Source organism: Perca flavescens, chromosome 15 (assembly GCF_004354835.1).
Source record: "Perca flavescens isolate YP-PL-M2 chromosome 15, PFLA_1.0, whole genome shotgun sequence".
NCBI lineage: Eukaryota > Metazoa > Chordata > Actinopteri > Perciformes > Percidae > Perca > Perca flavescens.
The window spans coordinates 13170419-13198167 of NC_041345.1; the positions used below are offsets into that span (position 1 = coordinate 13170419).

General features: G+C 41.2%; 4 protein-coding genes across 7 annotated transcripts in view; 1 reads left to right on the top strand and 3 right to left on the bottom strand.

Moving 5' to 3' along the window:
• Positions 1-15: 15 nt before the first annotated feature.
• Positions 16-4317, bottom strand: LOC114569652 (pyrroline-5-carboxylate reductase 1, mitochondrial). The gene is made up of 8 exons (XM_028599638.1): positions 4018-4317; positions 3706-3777; positions 3508-3578; positions 3201-3380; positions 1816-2037; positions 1597-1689; positions 1047-1210; positions 16-730 (listed from the first exon to the last, which is right to left on the bottom strand). The coding sequence occupies exons 2-8, from the start codon at positions 3770-3772 to the stop codon at positions 562-564; spliced, it is 966 nt and encodes a 321-aa protein (XP_028455439.1). The 5' UTR covers positions 3773-3777; positions 4018-4317; the 3' UTR covers positions 16-561.
• The window catches only part of LOC114569654 (uncharacterized), a 50635-nt gene continuing 27004 nt past the window's right edge, over positions 4119-27749 (top strand). For 2 of the 3 annotated variants that reach the window (XM_028599640.1, XM_028599642.1), the window contains exons 1-2: positions 23485-23560; positions 24956-25015. In XM_028599640.1, coding sequence (XP_028455441.1) covers positions 23519-23560; positions 24956-25015 — 102 coding nt within the window. In that variant the 5' untranslated portion in view covers positions 23485-23518. Of the gene's footprint in view, positions 4607-5641; positions 5708-23484; positions 23561-24955; positions 25016-27749 lie in introns of those variants that run through there. The other variant, XM_028599641.1, reaches the window with a different exon arrangement.
• Positions 4948-7778, bottom strand: myadml2 (myeloid associated differentiation marker like 2). Its single transcript, XM_028599639.1, has one exon. It carries the CDS (start codon positions 6874-6876, stop codon positions 5965-5967), a length of 912 nt encoding a protein of 303 aa, XP_028455440.1. The 5' UTR covers positions 6877-7778; the 3' UTR covers positions 4948-5964.
• On the bottom strand, positions 10700-26106 carry notum1a (notum, palmitoleoyl-protein carboxylesterase a). 2 transcript variants are annotated; one of them, XM_028599637.1, is made up of 12 exons: positions 26088-26106; positions 16336-16657; positions 13290-13342; positions 13067-13162; positions 12665-12725; positions 12524-12582; positions 12325-12427; positions 12022-12213; positions 11794-11891; positions 11525-11672; positions 11380-11427; positions 10700-11267 (listed from the first exon to the last, which is right to left on the bottom strand). In XM_028599637.1, the coding sequence occupies exons 1-12, from the start codon at positions 26104-26106 to the stop codon at positions 10964-10966; spliced, it is 1503 nt and encodes a 500-aa protein (XP_028455438.1). In that variant the 3' UTR covers positions 10700-10963. The 2 variants fall into 2 exon arrangements, with proteins under 2 accessions (XP_028455438.1, XP_028455437.1); XM_028599636.1 differs by lacking the exon at positions 26088-26106 and having other exon boundaries at positions 16336-16840.

Genomic DNA, 27749 nt, shown 5'->3' on the forward strand with positions numbered 1-27749 from the left:
ACAGTACTGCTGGCATTTACTCAATCAATCAAGCTTTATTTATATAGCACCTTTAAAATATAACAAAATGCAAGTGCTGTACAGTGATTTAAAAACGGCAGGCAAAAACAGTTTTCAACAATCTACTTTCACACAAATAAATCGCATCCACAAACATATAGCATTTAGCACATTATGTTTAAGACATTTTAACATTAATTTGAGCTTGCATTAAATACAGGTTGCACGTAAGTGGCAATTGAGTGTCCATTCCACTCAATTGCATTGCTATTTAGTAAACCTAACTTTGCCAACTACCACCAGAAAGGACTGACTGAAATAAGATAAGCCATACCACAAATATTCAATTATTTTAGTCTAGGCTGACAAAAGAAAAGGCACTTCATTACAAAAAGAAATATGGCTCAAACGTTTTTTACAGCATAATCCCAACATTGTTTTAATCTAATTTTTAATCTAGAAAGCAATCCACTAGGTTAGTGTATGTTCCAACATTCATCTGCCAGTAGTGGTTTATTCACAGCATATATGGAATATTTATTGTTACACACATTAAAATTATTACTTCTTCTTGGTCCTAGGGTCACTTCTGTTGAACATACTGATCCCATGAGATCTGACTCCAACACCCTCTGCAGTCACTCCTGGCTGCTGCAACACTTTGTCCAGAGTTGTCTTCTTTATGGCAGCTGGGGAGATTTTCTCTTGGTCGGCCAAAAACTGAAGTTCCCTTTTTAGAGAAGGGCAGGAACACAAGATAACTTTACAATATAGTGTGAAACATACATATTTAGCACAACATAGTATAGTAGTGTGGTAATAATCTTATCACTTGGTAACTAGTAACCCGAGAAGGACAAAAGTCTCATTGTAACATTATTTGCATATAGCTCCATCTACTGTCTGAGTTATACACTTCAAAAGAAATATATCATCCTTTGGCCATTTGAATATGACAATTAACTTAAAAGCATTTCTTGTGTATCCCTATGACAGGAAATATGATTTGTTAGTTTGTTTGTCTCACACATTTCTTATCAACTTACCTAGTCCTAACACAGGAGGCCTCTACAGCATTGATGAGGAGACTGCGGAAGCCACCACTCTCCATGACATGCAGGGCGTGGATGGTGGCGCCCCCTGGTGAACACACATTGTCTTTGAGCTGCCCAGGGTGTTGGTCTGAGTCTAACAGCATTTTAGCAGCCCCCTTTAAAGAAACACAAAGTGAGATCCACATTAGACTAACACAGTATTAATTACGTCATAACAAACTTGTATGTTTTATCAATATACTGTATATTTCAGACCGTGTCTAGAACCAACCAAGACAGACTGCAGCTGACAACTGGCAAAATTGCAGAATTCTATCTGGATTGGATTTATAGATTTTTCAGGGACAGTGCACATTAAACTGTTTACATCGGAATTCAAATGCGAGTCGAGACCACTAATATTAGCATACATAGCTTGAAAATGATCACTAATACCACCCAAAACCAATAGTAACATAATAAAAAAGGAACCAAAAAGCATCATAGAAAGCACATACATGTAACACATAAATTCAAAAAAATAAAATAAAAAAGGTAATACCAGCAGGGCTTGGGCTCCGAGGCGTATAGCCAATCTCCTGGGAAGGCCCATTTTCACTCCACCATCAGCAAGAGCATCTATAGCTGTAAACGCCTGCAAGGCCACAATTATAATTGTTGTGATGAATGAAGGAAAAACAATCCACAAGACTAACTTTTCACAGTTGCTATAGGTAAGGCAAAATTGTAAAACACACTTCACATTATATAAATGACTCACGTAAGCAGGACCACTGCCGCTGAGGCCGGTGACAGCATCAATCAGGTCCTCTTCCACCTCAGTGCAGTATCCTACACTGGCCATCAGCTCCTCCAGAAGCTTTCCATCCTCCACTTCTGCATAGGTGCCTGTGGCGTACACAGTAGCCCCCTCACGCACCACAACTGGAGTGTTGGTCATGCACCGCATTACCTTTGGATCAGCACGATACTGCTGCAGCTTCTGTAAGGGAATAGAGCAATGTACTGAATTAATTGTCCTGAAATTATGGGGGAAAAAGGATGGAGAGGATCATTTATAGTTTTTACTATTATATAAAACTCACCTGGATCAAAGTTTGTACTCTAGTCAATAGAATAGATTACATTTCATTTGCTTTAGTCTGCCACATAATATCATTTGTTTTAAGACAACATATCTTGGACTTTATTCAATGAAAATGCATGAGTGTTTCAAGTTCAAGCTGTCAACCAATGTCATGTTACAACATATGACTGTTCTGCTTAAGGGGCTGCAGTGTGTGAGCACAGAACACAGTGAGAGCCTTATGTTAAAATAAACAAAGCCAGAACTTCACAAGCATTAGCCATCATCTCGAGCTAAGATGTACATAAAAACATGATTGATGATTAATATCATGTCATATAAAACTTGATTATTATAAAATTTAAAATAACACATTTTCTAGGCTGCTTTAAAGTTAAAGCAACATTGTGTAATATTCATATTTTTTGTAATTTCACACCCATACAGATTCAGAGTGTAATTCACCTATACACTGCTGTCGTAAATAAAAATAGATCAAAAACTAGTGAGTCAGCAAGAAGGCCAGCTCGGCGTCTGCCTTGCAGCCTTTTATTTTGCGAAGCTCTCGCCAAACAACTAAAAGCCAGTCTGAGTTGTCAAACAGCAACTTGGTCACGCTTTCCTTTTCTTGGTTCTTAGTTCAAAATCAGTGGTAGTGCCGTATAGGGTTGCGCACTTCCAGGAGTTCGTACCCACTCACCAAAAACAGGCATTTGGGGCTCGCAGTGAGAATGACAGAGGCAACATTCTCCCTATTACAAGTCAGAGTAGCATCAACATGAATTTGGAACTGTTATTTTAAGGTAAAAAAGTTACGCAATGTTGCTTTAAGTGAACAGTTTTCTGGAGTAATTTGACTTCTGCATTTGAGTAAACACCATATCACCTATACATACATCTAAGTTAAATAATGTACATGCACGCTAGTTGTCTAAGATAGTGTGTAATGAGTATTTGAGTGAGAAAATATATTTGATTTTGTCAATATATAGCAGAACTGGACAATATATTGTCCAGTACTGCTATTTACAATCTGTGTTCAGTTCAGTTAGTAACATGTGAAGATGGCTATGACTTGCCTTCTCTATAGAGCTGATGGTGACTCCTGCAGCACAGGACACAATGAGGTGACGATCTTCGATGTCTGGTCCAATCTCATCCAGTACAAAAGGGATGATGTGGGGCTTCACGGTCAGGAAGAGAACATCACTTTTGCTCACTGTCTCTTTGTTGCTGGTGGTGAAATTGACACCCAATTTCTGTACAACATACACAACATATACACGTTAGTTATTCGCTGGAGCATAGGAATTCATAACATGCAAACAAAGGAATGTTTTATACCTTGAAACCCCACAAATATATTCTCCCTAATTGTCTACCTACCCTCAGTCCCTGTACTGTGGGGCGATCTGTGCCTGGGGAACTGGCTGTGATTCTGTGGGTGGCAATCACGCCTTAAAGGGGACAAAATGTCCAGAAATCATTTCAGTCTCTGATTGCAATCAACATACATCAACAACGCGAGTCAAATCTAAATAATACAAACATGCTACAGTGTGACTCAATAGCTAGGCTACTCACCTGCAGCTATGAAGCCTCTTGCCAGAGCGTGGGCCACCTGGCCTGCTCCTATGAAACCCACACTCATTCTACCTGTGAGTGTACACAGAGTTAAACACTTTAGCAGGGATTAATCCATTTTAGCTCAACACATGATTTCGACGACGTCTAACTACTGGTATGCGGCGTGCATCCTCTTTACAGCTCTGGATGTTGTGCTGTAGTGGTAAACAAACTACTACTTCCTTATTAAACGAAGCGAAAGACATTTCCAAACACACGGTGGCAGCAGTCGTACAGTAGCCTAAATGCATTCTCAGAGCAAAAACTTACGAATAAACTGAAGAGCCCTTATAAGCTGACCGACTGACCGAACCAGCAACCGTTTTACACCTGGAATTACAGCACTTTTGACGTGGCCCGGCTATCTCGCGCTGTAGCCATACTGTACCTGTGGAGATACATGTAACTGACAAGCGAGAAGGCTTGCATGTTTGGGGCAACACGTAGCCTACGTTTGACCAATCGCAGCGGTGATGGTAATAACTTTGGGGCGGGTTCTTTAAAGCCGAAAAGCTAGTTGCATCAGGTTGTGTCGTGGGGGAGAAACGTTGATGATGAGGAGGATGCCAGAGGTGCTACTACAGTCAGAAAGCATGAAAGGCAGAGACTATTTCCTGGGAGACAGAAAATTCAGCCTGACCCAGATACCAACCTGTAGCCTAGTTAGCAGCCTAGAGTAAAAAAAAGCCTACATTTTGGGTTTGTATATTCAGTGCTTCCATTAGGCAAGTCGTTTAATATGTATCAATGTTTATTTATGTCAACCAAATACACCTGTAGAAGCGGAGTAGGCATAACAACATCGGCACAACTTCACCTACTTCCAAGGTGCATGGAGAAGGGAGAAAAGTCTGAAGAGGTAGGCCTAAAACTCTCGTATTATACATCTATGGCCCATGGTAAAACTCCTGAAACACTTGTAGGGCCTACAGAACAATTTTATTGTAGACCAACGCATTTCGGCTTTTGGCCTTCACCAAGGTCAAAACATTACAACAAAGAACATTTAAATAAGTTATGAAGCATACGGAATACACTTGACATTGATAAAAAAAAAAAAGCCTGATCTTTTTTTTTTTTTTTTTTTTAACTTTGTGTGTAATCCTAGGAATCTGACAAAATGCCTTTCGGGAAACTTAAACACTGTGGCCTACAGACAACAACATGATTTATAAATGACTAGTGCACCATCAAATACTGAAATATAAAGGTAATTTGATTTAATCAGGCTATGAATCAAATATACCTCAGCAATCAACTTGACCAATTTTGATTTGAACATTTGCCAATATACAAACGAGATTTATGATGTCACTGTGTAAATCTTTCTTCTGAAAGTTGAGAGTGAAGGTTCACATATCAATTAAAACCTAGCGTTACTTCATACAAAGCAAAGGGTACAGAAATCCAAAAGACCAACAAAACATATATACTGTTAAATCTTTTATTAAACATGGCACATATCAGAAATATAGCAAAAGAAATGATATTCCACTACATGATTGTGCTTCTCCCAAATAAAATACTGTGATACTGTCAAAGTTTTGCCTTTAAAAAATTCATGTATCTAACACATTTAACATTCAATGGATGGCATGAAACTCCTAATGAACTTCAATATTATTATTTTTCATATTATTATTACATAGCCTATATAAGAACAAGATGTGGGGAAAAAAACAACAAAATGCCAGGAAAGCCGAAACCAAAAGCTATGTTCAGTGCATACTGTGTAGACTTAACATATGCTATTCATCTCTATGATATATCTTCATCCATTTTAGTGTTTACATCCATTTTAATACATATACTAATACATAAATAAATTGCATTTGTACTCTGACTGACATAACACTGTTTTGATATTCTAAACATTATCCCATACTCCCATAAGTCCGTTCTGTAGGCAACCACCAAAGGAATCTGGAGCAGAGGGATGTCACCTGGCAGTCTCTTCCTGGTAAGTCACTGCAGAACTGGGGAAAGGCCTTTTAAGTTTGTAGAATAGGGTAATACTGTCAGTTTTGCTGCTTGGTGATGAATACTGATATTAAAAAAAATCTAATACAGATATGACACCATGAATCTATGGATCCAAGGGAATGAGTCCTTCACAGAGACCTGACTGTGTAGAGCATTGTGGATGTGGCCTCAAGGATTCTCTATTTGTCTTTAAATTCTCTATTAAATTTAAATGTCTTTAGAGGGGTACATTTTTCACACAGCAGAGCTGGAGACAAAGCGAATCCTCTGGGAGTAAACAAGGTCTACAAAATATAGGATCATGTTGACGTTGGTGAACACTGCCACCACTAGCTTACTGTCCCATGGACATTCTCCACGTGGGCAGTCCTCAGGACGAGTAGTGTTGCCATACTTTTTGTCAAAGCTGAAGATGGGCCAGATCAGTGCAGTACTGAGGTAAAGAATCACAGCGAAGAAGGTGTAGACAACCACAAACCGGTCAAAGGGGAACCGCAAGGCAGAGGTCCTACCAGAAACTGTCAGTATGACCACTATCACAGTGATAGAGAAGCACAGGCTGTACACCACCACGCAGTACTGGTTGGCAATGTAGAGGGTGTACTCACTGTCATTGGCCAGGGCCCCGAAAATAATGCAGGCCACAAAAGCCTGGACCACCTTGAGTAGACCGGACACAGTGGCCATGTAACCCACCACAGCTCCCGGCTTGGCTCGAGTTAGGAACACCTCAGCACCGTAGGGAAAGCAGCAGACGCTGGAGCAGACAGTGACAGCAATGCGGTACATTTGGACTTCACAGCCCTCATCAGGGCACTCTGTTTGGAGGAAGTAAACAGGGTAGACCACAGAGGCAGTGATGTACATGAGTGTTGCCAGCATGGCAAAGGCCACAGTGAAGTTATCCCAGGAAATGGGCATGCATGTGTGGAGCCGCGTGATGTCCAAGGTGAACACAATCAGTGTGACAGCAAAGCAGAAGCACCACACGAACATGCAGAAATGTCCGTAGGAGGCGCTGTAGCCTGCGCTGTGGGACACAAGGGCCATTATGGTGCAACCGAGTAGCAGTTGGCACATTCGGGCTGCACCCAAAGGTGACAGCACAGCTTCTTTGTTGAGGTAGTGTCCTCCGTGAGAATCCATGGTGCGTGTTGTCTCCCTGCAGCAGCTGCTTTTTTGTTGAGATTATTGTCGTCCTGTTCTCTGTCTTTGTGTCCTTGTGGCCAACTTTTTTTTCCCGTCACAGACCTCACCCTCTCCTTGGTTGCCTTTTATAGATTGTCCTTAATTACAAATGTCTGTAATTCTTCCCTGAGCTTGCTTTGTAATTATAGCAGTGTGCTTAAGATCAAGTTACATTTATACACTGTTATGTAGAAGTGTGTACAGTAGATTGTAATAGTAAATTACATTTAATTAGACCTTTAAATAAGACATATTTAGAATTTTTCTTTTGTGTCTGAAGTATTGTCTCTACTTGTCTGCACAAGTCTATAAACTATGCATACAGAGTAACATTTCTGTAAATCATACAGTATCTGTCCTTTTTATAGTGTTTTAAAAAATTTAGTTTAGAGGATTTAAATTTACAGATTAAGAATTGTATACTGTTCTTACTTAAAGCTGTAGTGTACAGTATGTCCTCAGAAATCTTGGTTTTCGCTTGCTTACTGTCTTCAATTACCGAGTTGTCCAGTTTATCAAAAAGTTCAAAGTGGAGTTAGGTCCTCTAAAAGTCAAATCCAGGGATCAATCTTCCAACAATAGCCCTGTGTGCAGAACAGGTGGACTAGTTTGTTGTCCTCTCAGTCAAGTTCCATTACACAGTGACTTGATCCTTGTAATTTCTTCACTGTAGGCCCTTTACTGCCCGTCAAAATCACTCAAAAATATTGGCTCTGTCTCTTGCTCTTTGTCTTGCTGTTTCTGTCTCCTTTTGCCTTTTGGATTTGGTCTCCCACTCTTTCTTACTCACACAAGACACACACCCTTCTTCCTCTGTGTGTTAGTGTGCACTCAGTGGATTGCGAGGGGTGGTTGTTTAAATGAAAGTTTGTGCCGAGCCAAGGGTTACGGGCCTTGCCAGCTCTATAAATAGGGGGTCTATATTCCACAGAGGGGTGGGGCTACATGTGGCAGGCAGTATGGGAGTCGTATTTCTAGGGTGCACCCAGAGAGGCTGAGTCAGAGCACCCTCAGTAAGAAACTGGCATTTATACATGGTATAATGACAGGGAGGGAGGCTAAGACTTCCATTAAAGGCATAAATTACATACAGGTCCAGAGGGATGATTATGCATGAGTGATTGCAGATTTGAGCGATGCATGTTGGGAAGTGGAAATAAATTAGTAGTTGCTTAAAATACTTTAACCTGTGATATTAGTATGCTGTGATTTGAAATCTGGTACATTTCAGCTAAATCTTTTTTCCCTCATTTGCTGTATGTGAGCATGGTGGGATTCAGATTGGAAGAGAGAAGAAGACAATTTCCCAATGAGTATATTGACTGTGCCTTTTTTAAAGGGGCTGGATAACAGAAAACAACTTCCTACCTGTCCCATGTCCTGCTTTTTATGGCCTGCCCAAATTACAAAATCCATTAATAAGCACCCTATGTCTTTGCCCCATCCTATGCCTGTCTTGCTATGGATCTATGAGAAGTGAAATTCATTCATAATTCACTCAAAACACATTATTGTCCAAGATTGCTTTGTGGAAAAGATACAGTTATGATAGCATGGCTTTGGTCACCTAAAATTAAGCCTACTTAGATCTGCAACACGCGAAAGGTTGATCTGTGTGTAATGATGTGTGTCAGTATGTAGAGCAAGTACTAATTGCAGGGCTCACTGCTTGATCTCTGGCTCCTCCTGACCACATGGGGAAATGTCCTTGAGCAAGAAAATGAACCCCAATTACCCCCAATGCCTTGCATCGACGTGTGAGTGTACAGTATGTGTCAATAGGTTATTTTTTTAAAGATAATTTTTTGGGGATTTTCCCTTTTATTTGAAAGTGGATAGACATGACAGGGGGAGAGAGATGGGGGACGACATACAGCAAAGGGCAGCAGGTCGGATTCAAACCCTGCGCCGCTGCAGGACTCAGCCAACATGGGCAAACGCTCTTACTGGGTGAGTTAGATGCCACCCCGGTGTAAATAGGTTATTGAAAGGCAAATTGTAAAGCAACTTGGATAAATCACTGCAGTCCTTTAATCATAAAAACAGTGAGTGCACAAAATAAGACTATGCTGAGTAAGGGTCACAAAACATGGACTTGCTTTAGCCAGTGAATATTAGATCTTTGATGTTAGAAGATGTTTTGTGGACTTCTTATTTTAAGAATGAGATTATCAGTTCATCATGTAATTTCCTATTAGTTATGGGGTCATTTTCAATAAAAATGCCAACATTTCTACCTGTCACTTTACCCACTCTGAAATAAGTATAGTATAATAAGTATAAGGTGTTGAAAAACCTTTGACTTACAGTTTGTACACTCTAAGCCTCATCTATTATAAGATATGTCAAAATGGTGACAAACTGTTTATGGAGCCTGAGGGAGCTGTTGACCTTACCTCCTGCTAAAGGTTTTTGTGAGGTGGGTATAAAATGGGATGATACCTAATTTACTACTACTAATACTAATACTAATAATAATAATAATAATAATAATAATAACAATAACAAGACTGCACAGCCATTTTTACCTTGTAGTATATGTAATATGTCTTTTCTTTTAGGTCTGATACAAAGACATGCAATCAACACAAAGAGAAAAACAGCAATGTATTTACAATTTACAAAGAATCACTTCTCTGTGAAAATAGCACTTATAAATATGATTTACATAACAAAATAAATATGTAAATTACCAATGTAGCTTGAGTTTTTTTCTGTTAAAAAATATGTTACAGAATAAAATTACAATTAGTAATACCTTTCCTTCTCTGGTATGATGCGAAATAGAGCTCCTTTAAAAACATCATTTTTAAAGACATCATTACATACAACATTGTCATTATATTAAAAAGTGATCTCTATTATGAAATATAAGAAGGGAGTTACAATAGTGAACACTTGAAAGGACCTGTACAAATACTCAAAAAAATACACAATACAGGATATCTGTCTCCCTTTAAATGTTCATTGCATTGATACAAGGAATGCAGGACTATTGACCTAATTTGGGGTTTTAACAGTCCTTTAGTGATGATGTGGCCTGTGAGAAAGAGGTATAGACTAGATGTAATGGCACTGTGGTGTTTGTATAGTTACTGATAGACCGTCAAAGTGTTTCGAGGTCCACTTTAGTACCACAATCAGCACCAGCAAACGACTAAACTGGGAAGCGTGGCATCATCACTGCTGTTCAAACCACTAGATTTCAACACTATCAAGTATGAGTTACCTTTTCTCTAAACCCAGGATAATCACAACAATAATATGAAGTGTGGAGCATTGTCTGTCTTTTATTTCTTTTTGGCTCCTTTTATTAGCAAGGAATAACATCTGATATTTGCAGCTTTATTTTCAGTAGCCTAACTAATCCAACCTGGTTTTATACCACAAGCTGATTAGAGGAGTCTTGGTGTCAGTTGTCTCTCTTTATCGTTCTTGCCATTATTTTAGAGATGAATACAACATTTTCTTTCTGATCCAGTGCCTTTCTCACCTGGTCATATGCCCATGTTTCTCCCTTGATGTTAAGTTTTTGTGTGATAAGAAACTATAAAACAGTTTAACCAAAATTATACCCTTATATACTCTATAGTGACTACTTAACAAAGACAGCATCCTTACGTCATTGTAGTGTGTTTTCTTCTTTAACAATGACTATATATAATCTATATGGAAGGATGAAAATAGTATACAAAACAAAACATCAATGAGCATCCTTAAAACTGGATTACATTTGTGATATTATTTCTTTTACAAAGCAAAAGATAATTTAAATGGAGAGTAGCAGAGAGTTGTGCCTTGTCGTGGTGGCGTGTTGCCCCTGTACTTTACCCGTTGTTTGGAAAGGGATTGTGGGACAAATCTAAGCCCCCTGTGTTTGACTGAGGTTTAGACTAAAGTAAACAGGATGCCAGAGGGGAGTTGACTAAAGTTAGAATGGGTTGTGAAGGTGGAGTTGGAGGTATCAGGCATGGAAGACTGGTCAAAGAGACCAGCCAGCCCTGCTTGGGCTTAGCTTGTTGATGCTGTGTGCATGTGTGTCCCTCTAGCTGCCGCTGCTAAGCATGCCCAGTAGCTTGCTGGGGTCCATGCCCTGCTGCTGGGCCATCTTCTGCACATCAAAGCCCATGTGCATAAGGAATTGAATGACGTTCATCTCTTGTCCTGTGAACTGGTCTCGGATTGTGGGGCAGGTGGGGTTGCAGTGTGGCCAAGGGCAGCTGTCGATCAGATGTACGGGGCAGCCTTTGGGTGGCGCCTTGTTGTTCCTGTTGTCGTTGAGGCTGCGGTCCCAGCAGTGCAGAGCTCGTGGCAAGGAGGTGCCTTTAACCTGCACGTCAATCCAGTAACTACAACACAAGAGGGCGCTGTCAGATCACAGGTAGAAAGTCTCAAACACAAAGTTTAGTGTCCCCTGATAATGATACACTAGAAATGGGGCTTTAAAAAATAAATACTCACTTTCTGGTGATAACTTCATGTGATAGGCAAGCTGGAGCAAACATAGCCCTGAAAATAGAAATAAAAAAACCCACATAAACCAATTTGAATCCATGGAATAATCCTACGTAAATGATCTTCCTAAATTGCAGGGACATTGCCTTACGGGACATCTTTGAGTGTGTTCCTCAGCTCAATGCCCAGGTTTTGGATGTAGCGCCACTGGCCTTCCTGCACAGGCTGGCCTGTTAGCTGGATGTTGTCCACTGTCAACTGGGCCTCATCAAACAGCCACTGGACAACAAACACAGGGCCTGCACAGGTAGAACGAAAGAAAAAGATTAATATAGTGCATATATTTAGTATATATCTACTCGTGTGCCACGCAGGTATTTTGGGCTTGCATGTAGTAGGTGCATTTGACCCCAAACTCACTTTTTATTGATGGGAAGACTCTATATCCAAAGAAACAGTTCCACTCCTCTCCTTCATGGGTTTGCCTGCACCTCTCTGGCACCACTCCTCCCCAGTACCTGATGGGGCAGATGAAAAGGACAGATGGGACACAATGTCTATATTAGCAACCTGATGAACTTGTCAATGCACTAAAATAAGTCTCGCAAAATCTTGTCCCTTTATGATAATATCCACTGCCTCCCATACTTGATGCCTCTCTTGATGGTCTCAGTGGGGGCACAGCTGACAGCATCCACGCAGTCCGTGCAGTGGTACTGCTTGTTGTCCAGGAACCAGCCGGAATCAGACAGGCCTCGCACTTGTATCCCAGTGTGGCCCAGTCCCTCCAGCTGCTCCGCCACATGGTCCACGTTTAGAAGGACCCCGGTACCACCCGCACTGCACAAATAATTATGGCATATTCTTATTAATACCTATACAGGAATATGAATGAAATGTTGAAGATTATAAATTTGAAATCGCAAGCAAAATGTTCACACATGAACATACCTGCTTCCTGCTAAAAGGAGGACTTTTGCGTTGTCCAGACCTTTGTTCAGCAGGTCCTTCACAACCTCCTGAATAATCAGTGAGCCCATGAAGGCATATCCACCTACACACAACACAAAGGGAATAGCACTGTAAAATAACACTTTTCTTAAAGAGGGTTACATATTACGTTTGTTTTGATGATTCAGTAATGTCTTACTCTGCTCCGTTTTGGCTGTAGCGCCGCTCCACACATCGCTGGAGCAGTACGGGATGAACCTGCACAACCCACATCAAGGTAAAGTTGCTAGCCATGATGAAAAATTTAACTTCAATAAACACTAAATGTGAGTCAACTTACACCATGTTAGCATTCCACCAGTGAGGGTTTTCCTCAGGCAGCGGAGACAGGATCCCCGTGCCTACAGAGACAGATCAACATGTATCATTAGCCATCCTGGCACTCCCAGACACATCCTCTTCTTCCTCATCATCATTACCACGTGGATTACAGTTATTACTCTACAATGAGAGAGGGAGGCATTTATTTTCCAACATTAGCGGGCGCCAGGTAGCCCTACACCACAGCTACATTATAACGGGGTGACAGATGCATCTGATCCTTTTAAATACTGAGGCATTACAATGGGGTCTGGCTACTTTTTTCACCCTGTTAGGGGTCAGGATTTGCTACAGGCCACAGGTGAAGTAACACTGGAGTTTATGAGAGCGAAGTGAACTATACAGACTAGCTGAGGCTGACCTGTTTTAGTTTGGGGCCACTTGGATGAGCTCATCAATCTCCTCATGGTTTCGTATCTGCTGTCACAGTTCTCCTTGTTGAAACAGTACCAGCCGCCTGGACATAGATACACAAAAAAGCAAAACATGGAGAATTTATCACAAACATTGTATACAATTATTCATTATTCTCAATTTGGGAATGAATGGAGAAACATAATGAAATGCGTTAAATTAATACTGACCCTCTAAGAATATCAACCACCGTCTGCTGCCTCGAGATTCTTTCAGGTAGTACCTACAAGAGACCAAAGAATATCAAATCAACACATCATAGCAGACGTGTCAATAAAGCTTGAATATATCGTATGTGAATATGATTCTGTATTCCTCAAGGTTTATTTTACACTGCCTGCATAACAATACATCTTAACAACAGATGGATACAACCACATTCCACAGTTGTGATAGGGTGATAGGGTTTCTTCAGAAGGATGAGCTAAACACGGAAAAGTAATACCCTCGCTGTTTCTACCATCAGTGACGTTATCCAACCATGAAATATAAACACATACGACATCATGACTTTAATCCAAACAAGGATGTCCTGTCACTTTGTTGATTGCTATCTCTGAAAGGTGACAAGACAACAGCAAAAATGAAATTCCACCAACATAAATTCAACGAGTACACGAGAGAGAACAATGAGGTTGTGTATAGTTTGAACTTAGGAAACTGATATAGTGAGATAAACATCCCCTATCCTGTTTGTACTGTAGATGCCAGGTGATAGTGTTTCTCATGTGTAATGCAGAAAGAATAGGTAATGTACCATCATAGTCTCATTACGCTGAGCTTATCATTTGCCAACACACACGACATGGATAAATTGTAGGCTACGGCCCAAAGGAATGATATAAGAGATGTAACGCAACGTTTGACGTGTGTAGATGTCTACACACAGTATGTCTTTTATATATAGGACCCATATATGTCAAAGTAAATGCACCCGGGGTAAGATTAAGTGAATTTGTTTGTGCCAGGCTAAGATTTTAAAAAGAATGCATGATAGAATATAAGAAGTGTGCTGTATGTTGTCAGCCCAGAAGAGGGCAATGCTATCATGATTCTCCCATGCTGTTGGATGTCCTCATGTCAGACGCATCAATAACTTTTTAACAGGATTTTTATTTATTCTTTTATCACCAAACTATCTGGTATGTTAAGTAGCTTTAGCCACTTAATTAATAAGAAGCTTCAAATGTGCTTATGTGATGCTGATATAATTATTTTTTTCAATCGGTATCCACCCAACTTTACTTTACCAATGACAAAACTCAAGGGATTGCCAAAAACACTTCAGTGACTTTAAAGAAAACAAACTTGGCTGTAGCTCTGAGCTTTTTGCTCAGACTCTGAATCATACTTTGGCTGCAGTTAATGTCTTGTACTATTATTGTAAGCCACAGTCAATGATGTAGACTGAGGACAGTGTGCACTCTACCTCCAAACAATAAAGTGAAGGCGGGCTTGGCATGCTCAACGAGTCAAGGGGGGAAAGGCGCTGCATCAACCCACTCACGCTAACAAGTGCAACTCACACAGTTCCACCTTCCTGTCTAGTGAATGATTTTACTCATCTTTGTTTGACAGTAACTGTAACTGTACCCTTTTATATAGCTGATGGATTAGCACGTCAACTGAGAACAGCCACAGTAGTGAATGAAACGACCATCTGCCAGTAACTGTCCCCTGCAACTCCAAAGAGCTAAGAGCTTTACCGCGCTAACAGACAGCTCTCTCCAAACGGCACTTTGGGTTTTATGGGAATTAGACAGGATAGTAAATCCACAAAGAGACATAGAAAAACCCATTTCAATCAAGTCTGCCCATCACTGAACTGGTCCCAGATCTTATACACGGACAGTCTTTACAGCCTCCTAATATGGAACGGATAACATTAACAGTATAGCATTTATATAATACTGGCAAATAATGACTACACAACATGATAGTGATTCAACTGAGCTTTTCAATATTTTTGCTATGTTACTAGTAAATTAGGGGCATGAGGGGGCATCTTAATAGAAAGTTTGTATGATATTTAAAAACTTTATTCTTGTGATGCAGAATAATGTGTTTGAGACGCAAGTGAAATCCACGTTCCTTGGGCTTTGGCTTTTAAAGACAATTATCATGTAATCATCATGTAAAAAATTAAAACTTTCACAACTTCTATATACACCTGCCATAACTCAATTATCAGTATTATATGTACAAGAATCAGTTTAACCTACAGTGCTCAATTTGACTCCCTGCAAATGAAACATTAAAGAGTCTATATGACTGGGCATTGTTTGTGTATTATAAAATATAAGAGGTAGGGGATCTGTCTGATATTAATATGCTTTTAGTGCCAAGGCTTATCCTGCTTTAGAAGGGAAACCATGGAGGCTGTCTTACTGCCAAATGGATTTTCTGCTTAACATTGTCAACAGTTGATATCATGGCAAACAAATGAGTAGTGATACATTGTTTACCTCATGGACTCATAGACTGAAAATAAATTTACCAAAAATTACTATGAGCCACTGACAGAAAATTGTACACGTTTACAGTTACAGTAGCCAAGTAGAAAACACATAAGGCCTACTGTTAAAGGGCTGTAAAATCATAATTCCGCAGTGTGCGCACTGGGTGCCGTCATCAGAGAGAGAGAGAGAGACAGGCAGAAAGAAAGATGGGCGGGGGTCTGAAAACTTAAATCTAAACTTTCTGCAGAGCAAATGCTGCATTCTAATTTGAAGCAAAGGAAATGAAGCATAGGCCGTGTGGCTATCCGCAAATTTCACGCTTCGCTGACGCAAAGCAGCTGTTTATCTCATACCGTTATTTTGTCCTGGTAGCCTACATAGCTCTCTTTTGGAAGAAATTTATTACAATTTATTTTGTTTATATTTTTCATTTATAATTTATTTTTAATTATTGTTATTGGGAATCGAAAACAAATTTGAACATTTGCAATAAACCAGCACGAATAAGGAGAACTTCTTGCTTTTTGGCGCACTCCACTGAGACGAACAGTTTTGCCCTCAGGTCAGATAAACGTGGGTTACTTCGGGTAGCAGGATGACCAGCAGGACGGGCTTCGCCCTGCTGAAGCAAATAGCAATTCCTACTAGCTCCAAGGTGCACTGCTGCACAGTTGACCCTGCTCTGACCTGCCGTTCATCCAATCACATGGGAATCATGATTTATCACTCTGCGTGTGTATTCTCAGTTGGTACATACCCCGCAGGACTTCCATCGTTGCAGGTGACTGATGTATTCTCCAAAAAGTTCAGCTTCATGTCGTGGTCGAGCCTCTGCGCCGAGCACGGGTAGAGGGACTGCGCAAGGTTCTTCACTTGTGTCATGAAGTTATCCATGTTCTCCTCCACGGCGGTGAAATCCAGAGGGAAGCTCTCCGTGGTGTCACCCCGATCCGCCCGGTGTGTGGGAGGAGGTGATGAGCGTCGTGGTTGTGGGTTGCGGCCACCCCGGAACCTCCGTGCGCAAAGAGCTCCGGACTGCATCAGTACCAGCACCAACACTGAAGAAACCATTCTGATCGCTGTCATTTTATCCCGGTCTTAGATGTCCTTCCTCAAAATGCAGAGTCTCGTCAGGGAAACACAAACTTTTACTGATGGAGCTGATAAAAGACAGGACACTTACGCACGGTTTCAACGACGCAACAACTCTTGTCACACGCTCCCAGCAACGCTTAAATTTAATGTTAACTATATTAAAATTCTTTTTAGATCAATCGCAGACATTCGCTGAATTCTTTGGATATAGTTCAAACTTTTCAAAGAGTGCGCCTGTGCCTATCTATCTAGTACTACTCACGCGCTGCTGGACCAAGCGCACAAGCTTGAACGACAACACTCGTGCCATGCTCGTGTATTTTATTCAAACTTTCCCCCCTTGTGTGTCTGTCCAGCCAATCGCAGGAGCGGGGCAGGACTCAGTGCATGATCAAGCGTGGCAGACTACCCCCCTTTTTAATTTGTAGAGGAAAAAATGTCCATGCTTTGGTTCTTTTGATCCGCGATGTTTTATTTGATGTGGTGGCTTTTATTGGCCTTGAAATGCCCATTTCCCATTCCACCACAAATTTATAAAGTGAGAATATGCATCTTGTTACACACTTGCCTGAAAAGCAAGTGGAGAATAAAACAATACACGATTAAAAACTCAGAGTTCCAACAGTACTTAACCAGGGAATCACATTTTCATATCAAGAGACTTTACCTGGTTAAGTATGGGAAACCTATTATTGGTATTCATTTTATTTCACTTATTTTTTTTTACAAATAAGAAATAAGAAACATTGTTTCGAGAGTATCATCTTCCACCTTTCACATAAAAACACACACATACCTCCTTTTAAGAATCTCTTCCAGTTCTGACTAGTTGAATTGCTCATGTTTTCTTTAGGTTAGAAAAAGGGACTTGGACACTTTTTTTTTAATCCAGACTGGGCCTCCAAAGATCAAAGCAACCATCATTCTTTCTTCCCCCTCTCCTCGCCTCCTCCCTCGCACTTCAGCCTCTTCCAAACTTTCCTGGTCTACTGTATATTTTAAGTCGAGCAGAGCATCCTGATGGGAAGCCAGCTTTTTTAACACAGAAATGCCTCGTTGCGGTTGAGGTAGGCTTCCCTCGAACAACCTCTCATTTTGAGGACACATTTAAGTTCAAGTGTAGCTCACAGTGATTACATAAGAATAGCAGTGATTATTCATCACAGTGACACTTCATGGGGACTTTTGTCTTTGATTGAGCTCATTCTTCCTATGTGAAACAGACTGCCATTGTAATTCAGTTTAGTTGTAAAGGACTGGGCAAGAATACATATATGTACAGGTGAGTACATATATGAAAACAACAAGCTGCTATCTTGAGAGCAGCTTAAGGGGATAACTCTCAGCATGTTGTCATGTCAACACTGCCTATGGTAATGTCTTCAGCTTTGGCAGTGAGATTGGAAAGAGCTCAGGGGCCGCATATTTGGGCACTGAGAGCCCTCTTTCTTCAGATATTATTACGTTACATCATTTAGCTGACGCTTTTATCCAAAGCAACTTCCAATAAATGCATTCAGCCATGAAGGTGCAAACTCCAAATGGCAAGAATCAAGTACATCAAATGTAGTTTTTGTGAGAACCAATGAATGACACCTTCTTTGTAATCCGAGTTCAGTTGGACACTTTTATCTTCGGGGAGTGTTACTTTTACAAAGTTGTATCTGTAAAAAGGTCTAAATATGCTGATAGAAACTGAGCCAGAAAGAACAAATTTGGCCATTTTTGATGATGCTCACGTATGTCCTGAGCACAACAACATAACTGTCGAAACTGCTTCACATCCTCGAAGAAAAAGAACCTCCCGTGGTTAATCAGTGTACCTAAAGGGTGTCGAACGGTTCTGAGCCAGGTAAGATAGATTTGAAGTCACCAGCAGGATTGATGGTATTCATTGGGAACTTCAAACAGATGCTTGTATAGATTAAAACATGTGGTAGGGCCCAGGCGGAGAGGCTCTGTCACAGATTGAGTCTAGTCACTTTGACCTGTATACCTCCCTGTTTTATCACACGTCATCCCCAAAAATGTAACCCTTAAATCACTCGCAGATGGGCGCTGGCCTCTGACACACACGCTACCATGAAGAGATGCCCCGGCGGTGTGTCGAAACATCCTCTGACCCAAGCGAGTGAGAAGCGTGAGCCGCAGATGCTTGCGCTTCGAATGATCTGAACGTGTAGATTCTGTGTTGAATTTCCCTAACAGTATGAGGGTTGAAGACATAAACGCTGGTTAGCTTTGCTACTGTTGGTGCCCAGTGGTTTGTTCTCTACGGTGCACCTTGTTTGAACTCAAAGTGCTAAGCCTTTCTGGCTTTCACTGGTAATTCTCTCTCTCCCTTTTTTCTTTGCCTCCCATCGTCTGCGTGTAGCGCAGACACAAATTTAACCATGCAAGTCCGAATGGATTAATCCTAGAATTAGGTCATTTGAAAATGACCCAGCTGTTCTGATGGCAGTCCCTCAGAAGTGCCCCCGTAGCCCCCACCCCGACTCCAGGCCTCCTGTGAAAGTCAAAGCCTGTCTTTCATCTCCGATCAGTTGCATGTGCCCTCACAGATCCACAGGTTTTACTGCTTAAGTCTGGGCTGGCAGCATTGATCATGTGACCGTTGCCTGCCTGGCGTTTAGACACATCACAGCTCTGTGAGCGTTGTCTCTGTCCGCACAGCCTGCTCGTTCTGCTCACACATCCCCGTCGTCCGTCTCCCCGTGCCTCTGAGTTTTGACTTGCACATGCTGTTGTTGAGGGTCCATCCGTGATCATCAAATCCTGCTAGTTGGAACTGTTAGGTCAGGTTACATCAAAGAGATCAGGAGGGATCAGCCTCTTGAAAGGGACAGGCTCTGGCTCACATCATCAGAAACAGGTGGAGGTCCTCATTGGAAGAACAAAGGAGAGATCACCATCTATAAAACCTTTATATTTCATAGAAGAGTTTCTTTAAATTGCCACCCTCTCCTATACAGAGCGCTAAGCACTAGTCAGCACCAGCATAAAACATATGATATCAGGTTAGGGATTGTGGGACTCAACCGCAGCACTAAATCCCATGAAGGTCAGCAAACAGCAAAGCCTGAGACTTATTGGTATTATGCCACAAAGTGTTTAAGTGTGGAGATCTGGTAAAAGCCGTGACGAAAAGCAAACTGGAAATGTATGGAATACGACTCAGGTGTTACATATTAGTTGAAAAGATGTTGAAACCTTCAGAGGTTATGTGTATATTGGAGTAATTTCTCATGTGGCTAACATTGCTGTTTTTTTTAACACCAGACTTTGACATATTGTATAATGCTTTTCATAGGAGTAGAGTCAATATACTCCACTTAAAAAACTAAAACTAAATATTGTAGATATTATTCATGAAAATATAGAGATTTCTTTTTAATGACAGTTTCACTAACAAGTTGATCTGACTGTAATGCTAGAGATGGTTTTAGGCTATCCACCCCTGTGAAAACACTTCAGCTTCTGTTCTGTGTCACCTTGAGGCAAACCTCCGGAAACAGGTCCCCTTAATTTCATGTTCAAACTATTGTTTAAAACCCAAAACAAACATGTAAAGAGGTTTCGGGTGTTAACGCACCGCAGAGTTCCTTTCATGTGCCCCCGCCACATGTTTCTGATATTACCCAGAGAATCGGTAAACAACCTTGATCCTGACTTAAGTCAAGAGGTGCCATCTAAGATGTGGATGTAAATGGGGAGTAAGAGAGAGTAAGAGAGGCAGGAGACATCTGTCGAGCAGGCTCTCATTTCGTAAGAGGAGACCCGCGATTGGTTACAGATGAATCCCTGTTTGATAAAAATGAACTCTTTCAAGATAGGTTTGCATTAGGGGTCTCTCTGGCTACAAGGGGGTAATCAAATAGTTCAGCTGACAGGTCAGCTGTTTGTTGTTGATCTTTCATCCGAATGATGGTCACAAAATAGCTGCTATTGCCTGTAAACAGTTCTGTCCCGTCATTCATACTGAGCAAGATGGATGGTTAGTGTGTCAGGGTGGGGGTGCATACATGTTTGCCTGCATGTGTGTAGGAACTTGTTGTCGTACAGGAGGATGAGTGAGGTGGAGGTACCGGTGCGTCAGTGTGCAGCCTTCCTCCAGAGGAGTTTTCCATTCATACCTCGAGCCTGAATCACCCTTTGCAATGCCCTCTGCCAGGTAGCGACAGAGGAGGGAGCAGGGACCAATTACCATTTAAAACCTGCTATTATTATCATCTGAGAGGCGGCAGCCCTCCTTCCCCTGCGCTTATTCTCATCTCCACAGAGACAGAAGAAGAATCAGGCCCTTTTGTCTCGGAAATGTTTATTTATGCCACAGATTTGCCAAAGGACATGGAAAAGCCCTCATTACAGGTCATGACAGTAGAGCCACAACACATGATTCATCTTCTGTCCTTTAACCTGGGAGTCTTCATGGGGAAATTCTTTTGAAGTCCACACCCTGCTGTAAAACATGGTCGTTATTCAATTATGTGAGAGCTGTATTTGAAACTGTTTTCAGACTGTAGACCTTAAAGAATCTACGTAGGAAGAGTTAAGGCTTACCATTATTTTTTTTTTATTATTTAAAAGATTTCTGAAGAATAAGTACAAAAAAAGAAAAAGGAGAAGGAGTTATTGACATGCAACATAAATCTGATGTTCGGTCCAAACTCTTGGCACCAGTTTTTCAGACGGGGATTAAGACTAGTCCCAGACTGAAGGCAAAACTCACTGGAAAAATCCACTGAAAAGCGCCGTAGTCTCGGACTAGACTTAATCCCTCTCCGGGAACTCGGCCCATAATGTTTTGAGTACACAGTATGTGCTTCCATCCACGGAGTCACTGGGACAATATTAGCACATGGTATGTGCCCCATTATTTTTGACACTCTCTTAACGCCGAGCAGCCGTTTTCTTTTATCCTCTCAGCAAGAAGATGAGGCTACTGTAATCAAAGAAGACAATGATCAGTGCCAGCCTCTTGGCCTGGCCTGATACCTGCTTTGATGTCATATTTTGGTGTATAGCGGGCTGTGGCCCATGCCAAAGAGCACCCATAGTCGCCAACTGTCTGACAGGCTGCCTTTCATCAGAATGACATCACTCAGCTACTTGATTACTTTCCACAGGCTCTTCCAGGCCTGGGAATTTTTTTTTCCCAGGAATCTGAAATCATCATCCCACGCCTTTACACCCTTAGTCTCAAAATAAAAGAAACACACATCTGAGACACACATAGGCTTGTATGGCATACATACAGTATTTATATTCAAAACTATCAGTACACCAACTGTTAATACTTTGAGATATTGCCTCAAGATTTTGTCAGGCGTTGTTCTGCAAGAGGCATTTCTGGAGACAAGTTTGCTTTTTTTTTTGAAGATTATTTAATACAGTGTACTTTGTGAAGCTAGTGAAACCAGATGGAGCTCAATAAATATTAATAGGAAACACAAAGAGATTAGATGAAACCTTTGAAAATAAAAACAAGTGTACACACTGCAATCTTTTAACTTCAACATTTCCCCGTCCCTTGATTCTCCCTCCATGGGGGAGAGAGAAGTGATAAATTACAAGGTAGAATCTGAAGTGTTTGCTTTTGGAGGAAACTGAGGAAACTGCCATGAGAGGTAGATATTTTTATCCAACTTCTCTGGTGTGCAGCCTTGCCTCTCTGCCCAGCGCAGGCTTCACAGGACCACTTTCTGTCTTCACCTGCAGGTCAGGAGCAGACGAGCCCCTGAACATCCTCTGACTGGAACCTAGAGTTAAGGATTTCCAAAAGGATTAGAGAGTGTGTTTGTTTATTCTCAGCAGAAAGGATGTAGAGAATGACGGTACATAACTCATGTGGCTGCGCTGCTCTTTGATGTATTCAGATGCATATCCTCTCACAAACACCATTCTGTATAATTATCCTCGTGTGATCTAATTAGAAACACTGACTGAGATACATTGAAGTGAATTTAACCAAGTACTACTTACGTACCACCTAAGCCATTAAAATCTGGGTGTCTTCCCTTAAAAATCTCTTCTTTGCTCATGAGGTCACCTGTGGTCGGCCAGTGGAAACATTTATTCAAAACAAGGTAACATATCTGTTTGGGAATATACGGCACCCACTTCCCTTTCTCCTGTGGCAGGAATAAGGTGGTCAAATGTGGGAAGAACAAGGTGTTACTCAGGCTTTACTCACAAAGGGTGCAAGAAGAGCCGTCACCAGGACACATCATCTTGTTTTTGTGATGACTAACAAGCAGATTGCTACCAGCACCTTTCGCTATGTCTATCTGGTTTTGATCTGTTAATAATAATAAATAAATCACTGGAATCATGGGAGAAAAAAAAAGGGGCTCCTTTTGGACACTCCCTGAAGTCCAAAAATGCAAGGCAATAAATGGGATCTACAGTATGTATATATTATCAGTCAATCTATAAGTAATTCCAATTTCTTTCTTCACTGTAGGTCTGTAAACTGAGAAGAACTAAATACAAGGCATTACTACCATCAAGTAATCTTCCTAAAGTGAGGACTACAAAAACAATTAAGCCAGGAGAATAAAACGAAATTCCATCAAAGTGAATGCCCTCACATCTGGAGGACAGGTGTAGGCCTTACTCACATGTGTCAGAACTTTCTCCTTAATTTACTTATTTAAGAGTACACAAAAGCGAGAGTGAAGCGGTTTGTGGAGCTCTAGATTTGATACGGACAGGATTCAAGTTTTAGGGAACCCAAAAGGCATGGTTATCCCTATAAAATAAAAGCATGGCGGGCAGGTAGAGAAGAGAACAACTGTAACTTGTCTGAAGCGTAACCTGTTCTCCGGCCCTCACTTTGAAACCAGATGAAGATCGGCTGCGGCCCTGAAGTCATTACACCTTCAAAGGTAATTAACACATGGCTTTTGTTTGGGCCCGATGAGCCCCAGATTATGTAGGTACAGATGGTCAGGGGGGCGAACGACAGATACCAAGAGCAAGGTGTGCTTGAATGTGCTTTCATGTCAGCAGGAAGTGCTTGACCCCTGGCCCCCTCCTGACCTCAAATCTAGGCTGTCAACGCCACTTCCGTGAGTGCCCTGTAAAGATTAACATGTGGACAGAGACAGGGGGCCTTTGGACCCCTGCGCGATGAGCAAGAGGACTCAGCTGGCATCTCTGCCCTGCAACACCTTTTGCCACTTATGCTAATATAAGGTTATATAAGACCAAAGGCTTGTTTTTACCTATTTTTGTACTGAGGTCTTGTGTAATGAAAATGCAACATTATTTTGGGGATACTGTAAGAGTGTGGGAGATGAAAATCAGAAAGTTGTTTCTTACTGTTGGTCACCATCAGCAGGTTTGTTTCTGCTCTGCTTTGTTTTGACCCTCTGTTTCACTTTGTGCTAAAAACTGCCACCTGGCGTATATCTGGAGGTGGTAAATAGCAGCACTTCCTCCTTTTGCCATCAAAGGGAAGGGGGTTTTGCCTTGACCTTGGAGCCACTTTACCCCCCCAACTCCTCTGATCTCTCTCCCAGTACAGATACTACATCTCGACCTACTCCATCTGAGAGTTAGATGAGAAGATCGATGGCACTCTCATGTCTGTGTGCCAAGTGTGAAGCTACCTGTGTGCTATTTTTAGATAACATTTAGCTATATGTTATCTAAAAATAGCAATTCACCATTTTACCGGAGGCTATGGACCAAACTATCTCTTGGCCAGGGCCAAGAGCGCCCAGTAGTTGCCCATAGCAACTCGTTCCGGCCAATAAAAGTTTGTCACATTAACAACCCCGTAAAACTATGAATTGTCATTTTTACATTGATGTTCGCTGGGTTGTAATTTGCTGGGTTATTTTTGTTTGTTTGAGTCGTTGTCAGCTTTAAATGCTTGTTGAAAAAGAAATGAAACATTCTTTCCCAGGGCTGAGTGATGCTAAACTTAAACACGTTTCTTGGACAAATGAATACTTTGATGCTGACATTACATTGTAGTATATGTCAATATGTAAATGCATTAGAAGGGGGTGCTATTCAGATTCAGATAGCAGTGAATTGTACTTCACGTGTTGTTGCTCCAGATCTACATGATCTGTGCCCCCTGCAAGCATCAAACACACACATGCAGAGACATACATACACATGCACAGTGATCCCTACAGTTTAATATGAATTATCTCAAGAAGACACTTGGATCTGTGGGTCAGCAGTCTGTCTCAGGAGAGTGTTTGATGATTGCGTTTTATTGTTCCAGAAGGTCAAGATCTTCAAAGCTCTCCTTCTGTTCTCCACAGGGCACCCGGGCAGCAGCTGTCGGAATACACTCGGCTTTGTGTTTTTATACGAGAGAAAAGGTAGGTCAAGCCCACTCTCACAGAAATGTTTTTACTGGGGGGTAGGCACTCAGTGGACACCATAATATTGTTGTTCTGCCCTTTTGTGCTGAGAGCGGGGAGCGTGTGAATCCTGTCGATTGGGACGTCACCTCTCCTGGGTCTGACGCTGATCAAATAGCCTTTTTGGCATGATTCAGCAGTATCCATATGTGTGCAAATGAATGTGTATGTGTGTGAATTGTTACAGACAAAACATACCACCACTTGGGCTTTAGATCAAATGTCGTCCCTCTTGTGCTTCTATAATGCACTGCTGAAGAGCTTAAACACTAAGGCAACACCAAAGTCTTGCACAACTAATGTTCTTTTGACAGGTTTACACAGCACATGATCTGACCTGACTTGCTGCTCTTGTTATACCATACCAAAATATATGGATTTTTCTTGTCATATTATATAAAAATGTCCTGGTCTTGCTGTATATATTGCTTCCAGGAATATTAATTTGTAAAGCATTTTTTAAATGCTACAAATAAAAAAATAAATTAAAAAACATTGATAATTGTGGATATTTCAGTACATAAAAGCATCTTAGTGGACAACTAAGGGTCTCTTTTAAAGAATGATCTAATTTAACCTGACAAAAACAAAGGCGTAAGCATCTATAAATGCAGATAGGGCATATAACTACTCCTGGCACCATTTTGTCCACAAAGAGCCCTTTAAAAAGACATTATACCACATATTTTCCTCTTGGATCTTTCCAGCACAGAACACACTCAATAAAAGGCCTCAGTAAGTTAAGGAAAACTTCCAAATTCAAAAAGATTGGGGTTAGAGCTTGCTTCTAGCTCCAGAAACTCAAAGCCAACAAGGATGCTGTGATAAGACTTGGATGGTGGGACCTGGTGTCGAATAGTTCACACACTGTTTCTCTGACCTCCTGCACTCTCCAGCTGACCACCCTGAATCGCTGACTTTTCTTATGCCCGCTGTGATGCTGCTCCACCCACCCGCCTTTCCCTCTTGACAGGATGTCTATGAAAGACTCACTCTCGCCCTCCTCCACCTGTTTTCACACCCAGCAAGCTGAAGAGGCTCCTTTTCATGCCGTTGCTTTGCATTTGAAGTGTCCAGTTGCTGAACACATACACTCAAGACGGTCTGTGGTTTGTGCCTTTGATAGCTGGAATGCTGTTTTGGACTTTCTTACATAACTACGGGTCAAAATGCACCAAAGCCTAAGCCAGTTTATTTTCCAGCTTTACGGACATGTGGAATAAAAGTGGCTTTGTATAGTTGTGCATTTCATCTGATTTATTTCCTCTTAACCTGCTGTGTTTTTGCTTAATTGCAACTCAACTTGAGGCGATGAAAGTAGCAGCCACCTACTCTGCTCCACAGTATAAGTTTGTCACAACTGGTGTGGATAATTCCTCATCAACAATAACAGAGCTGTTGTATCTCCCTCCTGAGAGCCACTAACATTGAAGCCAGTTGGTTGACTCACTTTGCCAGATTTATGCAATCTGCAATTCCGAACATTCCCCAGGCTTTTCAGTTTTTTTTAATGCCAAGGAATAACAAAACACAGATAACATGCAAATATGACAGAACATTTGAATCAATTTGTCTTCAATGCGGCATCAAGAGTGAAAAACACAAAGAAAAGCGGCTTGCTAGACTTTTGTAATTTCATCGGATCTCTAGCAAAGCAGTGAACTTGACGGAGAGCAGGACACAGTAGCAGGAAGGGGTTAGTGCTCAAACAAAATGCTGTCACTTTGATCATTTCCTACTGCTCTTTGATCTTGGCACTCTTGAAAGCGCCGATAATGATGTTTAATTGATTATGTAGAATGAACAAGCATGGTTTGCTCTCATATAATTAATTCCTCCCCGTTTTCGTGTGCTCTCTCCAAAAGAAGATCGCTCGCATGCCATATTGCCCCTTCCCTTTCTTCTTCTAAAACAAATAAAGACGTCAAACATCAAAGCTGTTCTTGGTTAATAAAAGAAGACCTCAAATATTTTCCATTATGTTTGACATGGTTTTGGGTTTCGCCAACCAGAGGAATAACAACAGGACGGAATAAAATGACATTTTTTTTTGTTGTTTTGTTGCTCTGTTACTGTGTAACAGAGGTTAAGCACACCGAACTTGAGCCTGTTCTTTGATGTCGTTGGCTCTTAATTATTCAAAGGTAGTCTTTCTCTCTTCTCTCCTGAGAAACAAGTCTCCCCCACCCATCTCTACAACCCACTCCACCGCTCTCTCTTCTTACTGTCCCTTACCAGCCTCCTGATTATGATATCCAGAGTTCCCGGCTAAAACAACAGTCTGTCAGTGGATCACTTTCCTTTGAAGTCGATGTCAGTCAGTTGTGTTTCTGTCTTGGGCCAGAGCACTGACCCCTGACCTGCAGTGATTACTTCCGTGGCGCAGCCAAGCAGAGATAACTGTAAATGCAGGCCTTTGATATCCACTTGAGAGCAGGAGGTTGAGCATGAAGGGAACTACAATGATGGTCAGGCATCTTAGCATGTGTATGTGGACACGCTCACAGACAAGGCACCATATGGCAGAGGTCAAGGAAACATGGGTATCACTTCTTGATCAAAGCTGTAACATATATAGATATTTGAACCCAAATCAGAGAAGATTTGTGATTGTCTGCTAATGAAACCATCTTAAATCTTCATTCTGGTGTCAAACTTGTGTGGTGATTAAAAAAAACAAAAAACATAAGAA